The sequence below is a fragment of the Stegostoma tigrinum genome, chromosome X (assembly GCF_030684315.1).
Source record: "Stegostoma tigrinum isolate sSteTig4 chromosome X, sSteTig4.hap1, whole genome shotgun sequence".
Lineage (NCBI taxonomy): Eukaryota > Metazoa > Chordata > Chondrichthyes > Orectolobiformes > Stegostomatidae > Stegostoma > Stegostoma tigrinum.
In genome coordinates, this window is record NC_081404.1 from 18,846,491 (window position 1) to 18,860,386 (window position 13,896).

The 13,896-nt window shown below is 43.2% G+C and overlaps 1 protein-coding gene across 3 annotated transcripts in view; it reads right to left on the bottom strand.

Annotated features, from left to right (window-relative positions):
- The window catches only part of LOC125448210 (signal transducer and activator of transcription 5B-like), a 117,175-nt gene that overhangs the window by 49,559 nt on the left and 53,720 nt on the right, over positions 1-13,896 (bottom strand). For all 3 annotated transcript variants that reach the window (XM_059643455.1, XM_059643456.1, XM_059643454.1), the window contains exons 2-4: positions 11,662-11,803; positions 10,881-11,022; positions 10,225-10,320 (exon numbers count right to left, since the gene is read on the bottom strand). In XM_059643455.1, the coding sequence (XP_059499438.1) occupies positions 10,225-10,320; positions 10,881-11,022; positions 11,662-11,786 (363 nt within the window). In that variant the 5' untranslated portion in view covers positions 11,787-11,803. The remainder of the gene's footprint in view (positions 1-10,224; positions 10,321-10,880; positions 11,023-11,661; positions 11,804-13,896) is intronic.

Here is a 13,896-nt window from a genome sequence, read left to right on the forward strand (position 1 = left end):
CTCCACCTATCTTCTTTACTCTCCATCTTCGGTCCGCCTCCCCCTCTCTCCCTATTTATTCCAGTTCCCTCCCCCCATCCCCCTCTCTGATGAAGGGTCTAGGCCCGAAACGTCAGCTTTTGTGCTCCTGAGATGCTGCTTGGCCTGCTGTGTTCATCCAGCCTCACATTTTATTATCTTGGAATTTCCAGCATCTGCAGTTCCCATTATCTCTGATACATTCACCAGTCTGACTTGTTGAAACATATCTAAAAAGGTCAATAATCCTCAAGTGGAACCAAAAGTATTACGTCCTTGTTAAAAACTGGGGGCCTTCCCACTTTTCGTTTGGTCATAGTTGAAGAATCAGGTGTTTCCTCGTTTTGCAATTGTTTTTAATACCAAAAGAACAACATTAACTTCTCTCACTCCTTCAGGGATACCCAAAAGCTCTTATTTGATAAGCAATCCTATTTACACCTCCAGTTTATAAGTCTTTGAAACTCAACTTTTACACAAATTCATAAGTAACTCATTCTGAATCCAAATCGCTCATCTGTTTCAAGCGATGGGTCTTTAAAGGTTCCCACGGACTGTGTACACAGGTGCTTCCAGAGGTAGAGGTTGCAAGACTACAGCAAGCCAGCCAGTACACCAACAGTATGATTACATTTCTTCAAACATTCCCCATTCCACGAGAAAATGTGGTGCATGCACTATTTACTTTACTTCACTTGACTTCATTTATGCCTTGTACAAATCTGAGCTGTATTTGTTGAACTTTATGATGATATTTTTTGTGAATGTGACGACCTGCTGCTTCAACTTTTCCATTTGACTAGGGGTTACGGAGAAGATGCATGGTGTTAGATTCCCCAATCCATTATGAAACATTTGAACTCTTCACCCTGAGTAAAGAGCCATAGTCACTCAGGAGAGGTTGATAAAAGGTAGTTGAGGAGGGACATGGGATGCTTGCTTTTATTAGTCGAGCAACCGAATGAAGATGGCACAGGGCTTATGATGGAGTTAACTGTCATGATAGTTAGGCCACAGTTAGAAAACTGTGCAGAGTTCTGTTCATACACTTTAGGAAAGCTGCATCTAGAGGCGGCACAGAGGAGACTTACCAGGATTATGAAGTGTGGAGCTGGATGAACACAGCAGGCCAAGCAGCAGAGGAGCACAAAAGCTGACGTTTCGGGCCTAGACCCTTCATCAGAGAGGGGGATGGGGAAGAGGGTCCTGGAATAAATAGGGAGAGAGGGGGAGGCGGACCGAAGATGGCGAGAAAAGAAGATAGGTGGAGAGGAGAGTATAGGTGGGGAGGTAGGGAGGGGATAGGCCAGTCCAGGGAAGATGGACAGGTCAAGGAGGCGGGATGAGGTTAGTAGGCAGGAAATGGAGGTGTGGCTTGAGGTGGGAGGAAGGGATGGGTGAGAGGAAGAACAGGTTAGGGAGGTAGACACAGGATGGGCTGGTTTGGGGATGCAGTGGGGGGAGGGGATGAGTTAGGCTGGTTGTGTGGTGCAGTCGTGGGGGAAGAGATTTTGAACCTGGTGAGGTCCACATTGATACCATTGGGCTGCAGGGTTCCCAAGCGGAATATGAGTTGCTGTTCCTGCAACCTTCGGGTGGCATCATTATGGCACTGCAGGAAGCCCATGACGGACATGTCATCTAAAGAATGGGAGGGGAGTTAAAATGGTTCGCGACTGAGAGGTGCAGTTGTTTGTTGCGAACCGAGCAGAGGTGTTCTGCAAAGCGGTCCCCAAGCCTCCGCTTGGTTTCCCCAATGTAGAGGAGGCCACACCGGGTACAGTGGATGCAGTATACCACATTGGCAGATGTGCAGGTGAACCTCTGCTTTATGTGGAAAGTCATCTTGGGGCCTGGGATCGGGGTGAGGGAGGTGGTGTGGGGGCAAGTGTAGCACTTCCTGCGGTTGCAGGGGAAGGTGCCGGGTGTGGTGGGGTTGGAGGGGACTGCGGAGCGGACAAGGGAGTCACGGAGAGTGTGGTTTCTCCGGAAGGCAGACAAGAGTGGGGATGGAAAAATGTCTTGGGTGGTGGGGTCGGATTGTAGATGGCAGAAGTGTCAGAGGATGATGCGTTGTATCCGGAGGTTGGTGGGGTGGTGTGAGAGAATGCCGGGATCCTCTTGGGGCGGTTGTGGCGGGGGTGGAGTGTGAGGGATGTGTTGCAGGAAATGCAGTCAAGGGCGTTCTCAACCACTGTGGGGGGGGGGGGGGGGGGGGGAAGTTGCGGTCCTTGAAGAACTTGGACATCTGGGATGTGCGGGAGTGGAATGCCTCATTCTGGGAGCAGATGCGGTGGAGGCAGAGGAATTGGGAATAGAGGATGGAATTTTTGCAGGAGGGTGGGTGGGAGGAGGTGTATTCTAGGTAGCTGTGGGAGTCGGTGGGCCTGAAATGGACATTGGTTTCTAGCTGGTTGCCTGAGATGGAGACTGAGGTGTCCAGGAAGGTGAGGGATGTGTTGGAGATGGCCCAGGTGAACTTGAGGTTGGGGTGGAAGGTGTTGGTGAAGTGGATGAACCGTTCGAGCTCCTCTGGGGGCAAGAGGCGACGCCAATACAGTCAATGTAACGGAGGAAGAGGTGGGATTTGGGGCCTGTGTAGGTGTGGAAGAGGGACTGTTCCACGTAGCCTACAAAGAGGCAGGCATAGCTTGGGCCCGTGCAGGTACCCATGGCCACCCCCTTTTGTCTGTAGGAAGTGGGAGGAATTGAAAGAGAAGTTGCTGAGGGTGAGGACGAGTTCGGCTAGGCGGATGAGGATGTCGGTGAAGGGGAATTGGTCGGGCCTGCGGGACAGGTAGAAGCAGAGGGCCTTGAGGCCATCTGCATGAGGAATACAGATGTATAGGGACTGGACGTCCATGGTGAAAATGAGGTGTTGGGGGCCAGGGAATTGGAAGTTCTGGAGGAGGTGGAGGGCGTGGGTGGTGTCACGGACGTAGGTAGGGAGTTCATTTTCTCCCCTTTGGTCCAGGGAGTCCAGATAGATGGAGACGAGTTCGGTGGGGCAGGAACAGGCTGAGACAATGGGTCGAACAGGGCAGGCAGTTTTGTAGATTTTGGGAAGGAGATAGAAACGGGCCGTGCGGGGTTGGCGACTAATAAGGTTGGAGGCTGTGGCTGGGAGGTCCCCTGAGATGATGAGACTTACCAGGATATTGTCTGGGCTGGAATGTTTCAGCTATCAAGATAAACTGGGGTTGTTTTCCTTAGAGCACAGAAGACTGATGGGTAGTGATGGGTGAAGACAGGGGAGGGATCAATTACCTTAAATCTGTACCCTGGTTAAGGGCAAGAGATTTAGAAGAGATTTAAAAGGAAGTTTTTTTCCCCCCCACCCAGAAAGTGGTGGGTATCTGGAATCCATTGCCTAAAATAAAGGAGACAGGAACCATCACAACATTTAAGACGTGTTTAGATGATCACTTGAAGTACCATAGTATGCAAGGTTAAAAGGCCAATTTCTGGCAAACAGGACTGGAGTAGACAGGTGGTTGATGACCTGCACAGACAGAACAGGCTGATTGGCTTTCTTCTGAGCTGCAGAACCATATCAAGCTCTGAGCAACGTCAGGTCATGACAAGATGTACACAAGTCTGGTAAGGCCCACCTCAATGTCAAGATCATCTTTCTCCACTGTTTATGCTTTTCACAAGCAGCAGAGCATGATTCCTGCTAGGTGCAGTGTTGAGATACCAATCAATGCGTACTGCTAACCGGCAGAGACTGGGGATAAGGTGCCTTTCTCAGGAATGCATGTGGCATGTCCGATGACTAGTGGCATTCTGCAGGGGTCAGTGTTGGGACTTTAACTATTCATGTTATATAATTATCTGAATGAAGGAACTGAGGGCATAGCCGCTAAGTTTGCAGATGATACAAAAATAGATGGAGAGATAGGTGGAGGGAAAGGTAACGTTGAGGAAGCGGGGAGGCTGCAGAAGGACTTGAAGTGGCTAGGAAAGTAGGCGAAGAAATCACAGATGCAACATGTGGGAAAGTGCAAGGTTATGCACTTTGGTAGGAAGAATAAAAGCATGCCACTATTTTCTAAATGGGGAAAGGCCTTGGAAATCTGAAGTATAAAGGGACTTGGGAGTTCTAGTTCAGGTTTCTCAATGTTAACAAGCAGGCTCAGTTGGCAGTTAGGAAGGCAAATGCAATGCTAGCACTCATTTCAAGAGGATTACAATAAAACAAGAGATGTATTGCTGATGCTGCACAAGGCTCTGGTCAGATCACATTTAAAATATTGTGAACTTGTTCAGTAAGGCTTTGGAGTAGATTTGTAGCTCGGGTTGTGGGTGTTGTGGTTGGTTGACTCGCTGAGCTGGTTTGTTGTTCCACAAGTGTTTCATTACCATGCTGGGTATCATCAGTGCAGCCTCCAATGAAGCGGTGTGTTTTCCCGCCTGGTTTTCAAACCCTGGGGTCCGTCAAGCTGGATTGCTTCACTGCCCGTTTTCCTTCATAGTGGAGTGTATATGGGGTTGAGTTCTGTGTTTATTAATGGCTTGCTTTGTGGAGTACCAGGCTTCTAGGAATTCACGTGCCTGTCTCTGCTTAGCTTGTCCCAGTATTTTGGTGTTGCCCCAGCCCTGGTCAGAAGATGTCGACATGAACAACATCAGGAAGGTACTACACACCCCAACACACTTCACACTACCCTACATCAGGAACACATCGGAACTAACCACAAGACTCCTACGGCCGCTGGGCAGAGTGGCACATAAATCCACATCAACCCTATGACAATTGCTCACCCGAACTAAGGACCCACTCCCCACCATGGACAGGGCCAATGTCATCTACAAGATCCCCTGCAGAGACTGAGAAACACTACATCGGACAAACAGGAAGGAAACTAACAGCAAGAGTACATGCACACCAACTGGCTGCAGAAAGGCACGATCAATACTCATTCATCTCAATCCACATGGACAAGGAGAACCACAAATTCGACTGAGACAGCACCAAAATCCTGGGACAAGCTAAGCAGAGACAGGCATGGGAATGCCTTGTAGTCTGACACTCCACGAAGCAAGCCATCAACACATACAGCTTGACCCCATATACGTTCCATTACAATGGAAAACCAGAAGTGAGGCAATCCACCTAAATGGATTCTGTTTAAAAACCAGGTGGGAAAACATACTGACGCTTCACTGATGATGTTACTCAGCATGGCCATGAAACGCCTGCGGAACACCAAGCCAACCAACCTCAACAGAACTTGGTAATTGTTTTCTGTCAACCAGAGTCCATCAGACAGGTAAATTAGGGACTTTGTATATCTTGATGAAATTATTAACTTTTGTTGAGACCCCAAAAGTCATGGGGTTCGAGAATCTGTGGGTTGGCACAAGTAATTCAAAAGTTGAAGACGGCTGTTCTTTGTTTTTAAGAGAACAAGTGCTGTCCTCACTATTTCTTTTAGTAGCTGACTCATAGTTCTGAAAATCCACACATCTTCAGCTGCAGCATTGACATCACCTGTCAAGTTGCATCTTTAAAAAAATCCCATAAAAATTCTGTTCTACTACCCTGATGTGCTTTGTGGGGTATGATCTGCCTGTACTGCATGCAAAAATAAAAACTTACCACTGTACCTAGGTACATGTAATAAATCAAATCAAGATTACTGTAAGTGCCTTTGTGTGCAGAGCTGCAGTTCACAGAATTACAACATATCAATACACTAAGAGGTACAATTCCATTTCTCCAAACACTTCTGCTTTCCTTATTACATTTTATTGGTCACCCTGTAAAACTCAATGTTCCTTTAACTTTCTCCTTATTTCAACCTATTAACGCACAGACTTACAAGCTCATCCTTAAACTTCAAGTTGCAAAACCAAGACTCACAGCACTCTATCAATAAGCTCGTTATTGAGCCAGATAGGTATGCAGTCCCCGAGTATACTGTTAGAGTTTAGTGCATTTGGAATTATTCCTGTATCTGGGGACTGGGGTTTTCTCCATTTTCTGTCAAATAAATCTAAGTTAAATCAGCTAACATGTAAGGTGGTTTTGGATGGATAAGCAGCAGGAAACTTGTTGCTGCTGTGCTGTTAAGAAATTAAAAGCAGCACACTTACATTGAACGTACAAGACTTGGGTATGTGGTCATGATCCTAAGGAGATAGAGTAAACACTCCACACTAAGCAAGCAAAAATCAAAATCTACTTATAGATTTCCTAATAGCTTTGATTGGATACTCAAATATGATGTTTGGTCAAGTATACTCATTGGACCAAGAAACATGCAATTACAGCAGAAAACGTACCTGTAAGTGGGAATGCAGCATAAATGTTATATTAAAACAGTCATTTGGGACTACAAAACTTGAGTACTACTTGAAAAACTGTCAAAAACTTTGGCTTGTACCCATACATAAGAATTCCAATATAAAAGAGGAAACAACATTTTATACTTTATGAGGAGCGTATATGGATTTGTTGGCAAGTGGACTCTGACTGGCAGAGGCATTGCCATGGAGAATGCAGTGAGATGGCAACTGACAGTTAATTGCCAGGCTTTATTTACATTTAAATCAGGCAAGGTCGACGCTGATCGGTCTAGGCATTGCCTGGAGGAATGAATCGTATAATGGTTGCTACTTATTTTACAAGTCGAAATAAGCCGTGTGCGTGCGCAGGTTTGTTTTGTCTGCAAAGAACAGGGCTCTGTATTCATACGCGTAGTTTCCAGTATGTGCAAGTACACCACACCACAAGTCTGACTGATCTTTAACTGAGTGCCAGTGTAATTCTTAGCACACTAAAGATTAATTTAGCAAACATTATCAAATTACAATCGTTGATAAGAAACTCAACTGGACTCACCACATAAATACAGTGGTTACAAGAGCAAGTCAGAGGTTAGGAATACTGCAGCAAATAACTCTCCAAATACCATGCACTATCTACAAGGCATATGTCAGGAATGCGATGGAATACTCCCGACATGCCTGGATGGGTGCAACTCCAACAACACAAGCAGCTCGACACCATCCAAGACAAAACAGCCTGCTAGATCAGCACCACATCCACCAACATCCACTCCCTCCACCAATGCTCAATAGCAGCAGTGTATACTACTGTTTACAGTATGCACAGCAGAAATTCAAAGATCCTGAGACAGCACCTTCCAAACCCTTCTATCTAGGACAAGGACAACAGGTACATGGGAACACCACACCCTACAAGTTCCTCTCCAAACCACCCAACCATCCTGACTCAAATATACCGCTGTTCCTTCAGTGTCACTGGGTCAATCTCCTGGAATTCCCTCCCTAAAGGGTAGTGTGGACTGCAGTGGTTCAAGGCGGTAGCTCACCACCATCTTCTCAAGGGACTAACTAGGGATGGGCAACAAATGCTGGCCAGCCAGTGATACCCACATCCCACAAGTGAGTAAAAACATTACAGAAATCATATCAAATGTTAGACATGGAGTGGAACTTTCCAAGCAAGGGCTGGCTGCATACAGCCAAATCCTTGACTGTTGCAAGCAGCCAAAGAGACATGTTGATTTATACAATCTACCTGTTTTTGGGAGATACAACCTTCTTACCTAGCATAACAGTACATACATTTTCAGTGCCATTGTGAGATAGACATATCTTTTTGGCTTGAAAGTAGTTAGCGGCAAACACCACACCACTTGTGTTGCTACTGCATAGTAGCAGCACGAAACAGCTACCTTCACCTATTATTCAAGTTTTTGAGATAACTTACTCTTCTAGGGTAATAAGTTGCAGCAGGCACTTTTCAGACTTATTCTGGAAAGTAGCTGCACAAATATTTACCATTAACAAGATGCCAGCATCATGGCAAAAAGACATTCTGCCTATGACAAAGTTTGAACAACATGTTGCTAGTATGCAGCAGCAACACAAATGATGCTGGTCTCAAGCAAAAAGAGATAGTAACGTGGGATGTAAATTTCAGGACCAGTAGGCAGGAAGTACATCCCAAAAACTGGCAGGGCATGTCAAACAACATGGCGCTGTGGCTGCTGGCAAAAGTTCAAATACTTACTCTACTCAGCCAGCCTGTGCTCGAGAAGCGCAAAACAGTATTCAACATTAGATGTACAATTGGGCAAAATATGCTAAATAATCTTCACTATGTTAAGAATTACTCAGACAATTAATTTAAGACAGTCTTGGAGTGTGATGCATTTGGACACAATGGAAACTACGTATGCGAATATGCGGGGCTCAGTTCTTGGCAGACAGGAAGGACACGTACAGACATTGCCTGCTTCAAGTTCTAAAATGGGCAACAGCCACATTCTCATGTCCAGTCCTTCAGGTACTGCTGACCATAGGGTAATACCCGAAACACTGACTGCTCCTTTCCTCCAGACGCTACTTGGCCTGCTGTGTTCTTCCAGCCTCTTGTTTGGCAAACATAATCAACTTGCCTGGTTTAAACTTAAAGTCTGGCAGTCACAGTCTGTCATCTAATTAGTGATTTTTCCATTGCAGCATCTCCTCAATCACAACCTACTTGCCAACCGATCAGCACTCTCTTTTCATTTAGTTTATGTTCTTAAAAATGATGTTCTCCATTACACTGGTATTCTTGCAAATGTTCTGCCGGAGTCCAATTCAAAAAGCTTTGGCAAAACAGGTATTTTTTTCAGCAATACTCACCATTATGGTACTTAATACACTTATCGTACACAGAATTCACTTGTTTAAAACTTAAAAAGCATGCCAAGAATTTTCTTGGAGCTGCTCCTGTTCTGTTGTCTTAACTGCTTCAAAAAAAAAAGTCAAACCCATTTCTTTGTGTAAATGGGGTCCACACCACATTCAAGGGAAAGCTTCAGCCCATAAACGCATCAAAAAATGGTTTTCTGTATAAAATGCAGTTTTTTTAGCTTTTCTCCATTCAACCTCAGTTAGTATTTTGAAATTTTGCAGTTAAATTATTATGCTACACTGTGTACGGTAGGGTTCAATCAATTCTCATGATGCCCCTCTCTCATATATGTTAACAAATTCTACATGAATTGATGCTTTCCATCTTCCAACACCAAAGTCAAATTAGAAGATTTAGGACAGTTGTCGAAAAATATCCATGTTCTGGGGCAACATTGTATAAAGACAGAGTAAGGAAAGAAATGACCAGCACAAGTAGCTCAAAAATTGCATAATGTAGCTTGCTTGTTTGTAGTGGTATTTACTGGTTCCAGGTTATTTTGCTTTAACCAAAAAGAAACAATTTAACTGGATGGTACTAATCAAAAAGAAAAACCGAAACATAATCACTTATACTGAAAGCTACAGGAAAAACTTGTTTATAATGGCTGATAATTTTGTAATATGTACAAATGCAGTAAAGTAAGTTCCAGAATCAAGACAGAAATTGATCTACGACAAATGAAACTCCTTCTCTCATGGCATTGTGGGTCTATTTACACCAAATAGACTACAGCAGTTCAAGAAGGCAGCTCACCACGATCTCTCAAAAGCAACTAGCAATAGGCAATAGACACTTGCTCAAATGACGCACACATCCCATGAATGAATTAGACAAAAAAACCAAACCATAAGCTACAGGTGCTGTAACTCAACCTATTGACAATCTCCAATCTTGTTGCTTGTTAACACAATACTCAAGATGACAAACACATTTTTCCACAGTGAAGACAAAATGCTTCACATAGTACTTTATGAATATATAGGAGGACTCCGCAGAAAATTAAAACTGATATGCTTATACAATAAAGGCTCGGTTCCTCTCTAGCCTCAAATGGAAACAAACAAATTCAGCCTTCCATTTGTTACCTAGGTGAACCCGCCTATTCAGTAATTTGTACAGGCATCAGGCGAGGACAATTTCAGGATCAGCTGCAAAGTTCCTCAAAGCCAAAACAGGCATGTGCTGAGGTCAAATACATTGAATAGCCACTCCAGCAAGATGTTAAGAAATATCCCTGTATGTGTGGAGCCATTTTGCAGTGTGAATCTGCACCTTCAGAAAGAGTGAGCAAAGTATTTCTATTCCACACTTAAACAGAGTGCCTAACAAACTTTCAAACTTAACATTTACACTGTTGACACAAGGAACACATATGAAAATGTATGTAATTCCCACTGGCATGAGATCTTCACTGCGAAAACAGCATGGCACTCATTTTTATCCCCCCTACAAAAAGGGCATAGCTTCAGAAAGTATTGAAAACTTACATGAGTTTGCCGAAGTTCCTGGAATAATTGGTTTTCCTGCATCAAGAGACAGTTCATAATATTCACCAGTTCTAACGGCTGCTGATCAAATGTTTTCTGGAACACAAAATATTAATTCAAGTATTATCTTCATGACTTTTACCAGGCTGATACAGTCTATCATAATAAAAGCAGGCCAGGAGCATCTTCAATTAACAGGCATGTTAACATTTCTGGTTCAGAGTGAAGTAACTGCTACATACTTTCAATGCACTTCACACTGCTCACACAGTACCACTTGCTAGATATCAGCCAATTTTCCTTGCCATTGCTTATCTTGATGCATCATGTATAAAGTACAGTATTTAGGTCAAGTAGAACCAGAGGATAGCAATAAGTGGAATAAACAAAATGTTTATCTATTACGCATTGTCAACATATGCCAACAATTCAGAGCACATCATTAGGAAGTATTAAGGTGATACGCAAAACTTCAGACACTAAATAGATTTGATGCCCAGCCTCTTACGTGAGAATGTGCAATCTGGAGAAAATACTAACTGAAACACTTGGAGACATTAAGAGGCAAACAGTCAAATGTGCTATATTATTTGTTATATTAAAATCTATTATTCAACACAAATTAAGCACTTTCCTACTTGTTTTCTAAACTATACCTTCAGAACAACGGCATATTCATTGAGCTTGCGTGTCACTGGATAGGACATGTGACTTGATACTTTCTGTAATTCAGATACCATTGTGTCCAAGAGATTTCGAGCAAGACTTTCATTAGCAGGGTTTATATGAACGGAGTTCCTTAAAAAGACAGGAGACAAATTGAAACATTTTATCTGGAAAACAAAAAAGCTGCCAAGTAAATGCAGGACATCAACATTGCTGATAAACATCCTGTACTAATGCCTCATGTTGAAATGCACGCACAGAGGTGTAAGTTGCACAAGTCAGCCAGCCAAAAAAATGGATTTGATGCAGAATAGCAATCAGTTCCAGAGGAATGCAAGCAAAACACAAGGTAGTGTGCATACATTCTGGGCAGAATCTCAGCTGAGATGAAACTTGTTCTCTACGTTGGTGAGCACCGAGCACAGCTTAAAACCTTGGACAGATTATAATGGCAATGGAATGCTGCTGGGTTGTAATTATATTTAATGTTGTCAGTCCTCTGTTAGCAAGGATAGTCTTTATTACAGGCACAGCCTTATTCAACTGCCATCTCACCCCTGACCACAGGCATTTCCTGTTGCTGTTCTCTTTCAGAGTTTTAAAAGATACATCAACCAACACTTAGAGTGTTTGTGTTGGTGTTAACTCCCAACAGCAGCAGTGGGGATAATAATAATGCATCTATTTGAAAACTGTGAAACTGAAGTAGTTTTGTTTGCTTAGAAACATAACAGGAGAGCAATCTTGAAGGGTATTACTCCATTGACTGACCATGGCTGCTGTTCTATCCATTCAGCAAGGTAGTGCCGGACCTCAATGGGGAATCGCTGCGCATACAACGCCTGGAACTGAGGAAGGAACTGTTGCAATTTCACTATCTCACTCCAGAAAGCCATCCTTTGCCTTTAAGTACCTGAAAGAATAAAAAGATCATATTCTAAGAATATGTTTTAAAAGCTATCCACCTCAGAACAAATCAATCGATACATAACTCAAACACTTGCATTAACTAATTACTGAACTTCACAATCTTAGTACAGGTTCAGAACTTAGGCTGTTATGGGACTTAATCAATGTGGTAATGATTTTGTTCAGCAAGTAGTTAAGCCACAGGAGACTGACTTCCAGCCTGTGCTGAATGAGCTTAAATTAGTTAGGGCTGTTCCAACTCCTCTATGTACCCTTAGGTTAAAAGGAAGAGGGGAAAAAAAAATTAGCTTGAGCTCCAAATTTTAAAAAGGTAAATCAACTGATTGTTGAAGGCATTGACAAGGGGGATGCAACAGGAAACAGATGTCCTCCAAACTTATACTGTAATTAAAAAGGCTCAAAGCCTAGTCATGTTCTGTTTACAGATGACAGAGCTCTATGTATTAATAAGTGCTTGCTAGAAGCTACACAAAAGGAAACTACAAAATGAGCTTAACTGGTAATCTGAAAATTGTTTGTTAGAGTAATTATTGGCACACTTGGGGTTCAGTAAGTATTGTCCAAAGTATCCAACATTAGACATGATTCGCTGTTTTCAGCATTGCAAACATGGCTGTTTGAATACGAGCAAACATCTCTCCAGCTGAGCTATCATTCAACATGATTATGGCTGATCCAATTTCATCCTCAACTGATATAATCCTCATTTGTATCCATCTCTTGTGAAAGACAGACCCCACATTCCATTCGAGTCCATTTGCAAGTCAATGCGTACGCAAGTCGGAACATAATACAGGACAATGGAAAGCAGCTGTATACAAATACTGGAAATGCTCAAATGTTGGGTCTTCAAAAGTACAAAACCACATAAGTGCAAGTGTTCAAAGTTGGACTTTTATTGACGAGGGAGCCGATGCACTAGAAAAACTAACAATCTTATGGCTGGTATCATTTATGGGACCTTTTGTTCTGAGAGTTGATGCATAGGCAATATTCAATTTTGCCTCAGTAGAAGAGGGCTATATTGCTAGGTTTTTAAAGAAGTCACTCAGGCTGGTTCAGGGGTCACTGAAGAGCACTTCAGGGAGGTTACAGGCAATAAGTGGGAGGAGGAGAAGAAAGAGACAAATGTAGACTCTACGTTAGAAGCGTATAATTAGCTGTACTACTGGGAAGACAACTGAACTACACAGATCCTGTGTAGGGAATTCTATGGAGTCAAGAGCAGTCGGATGGCTCTGTGCTGCCTCATCTCAGGAAGAGATCTACAGCATGACATTCCTCCTTCCAATTTCAACTCCCTCTTGCAAACAGGCAACAAACCACTGCCTTTCTAAATCACTTCACAAAAGGAAAAGTAGCAAGATGCACAAGTTATGCATATTTACCTGGCTTGTATACCTCAAAAAAATGGAGCTTCAGCACACTCAACATACTCAATTTTAAGTATTATTGACTTTTTCTGCCCCTCCGCACCCCCCCCGCCCCCAACCCCCACCACTTCTGGGTTGTTGTACTTGCTTATTAAGCTTTGTGGTCCACATACCAGGACATGTAGATCCCTACATACTGCAGAGTTGTGCAATCCCCCTCAATTTAAATATGCTGTTTTTCCTATGCTTCCTGCAAAATGGAAGAGTTCATGTTTTCCCACATTATACTCCATCTGCCAAATTTCCAGACAATTATTCAACCTATCTATATTCTTTTATGAAGAGGGCATGAGGGGGCTACAATTTACTGTCATATGACCTACCTGTCATCAGTAGACTAAGCAACCATAGACTTGGTCCATTAATCAAAGTCATTGATAAGAAATTGTACCTTTCTTCAGTAGTTGAGGCCCCATCATGGATTCTTGTGGTATACACCATTCATCTCACCATGCCAAACTACAAATGCATCATTTATGCCTTTTCTCTCTTTCCTGTTAGGTAATCCATCTTCCATCCACACCAATAGAGTCACAGCCATCCAGCATGGAAACAGACCTTTCAGTCCAACTCACCCATGCCGACCAAATATCCTAAATTAATCTAGTCCCATTTGCCAGCATTTGGCTTATATCCCTCAAAA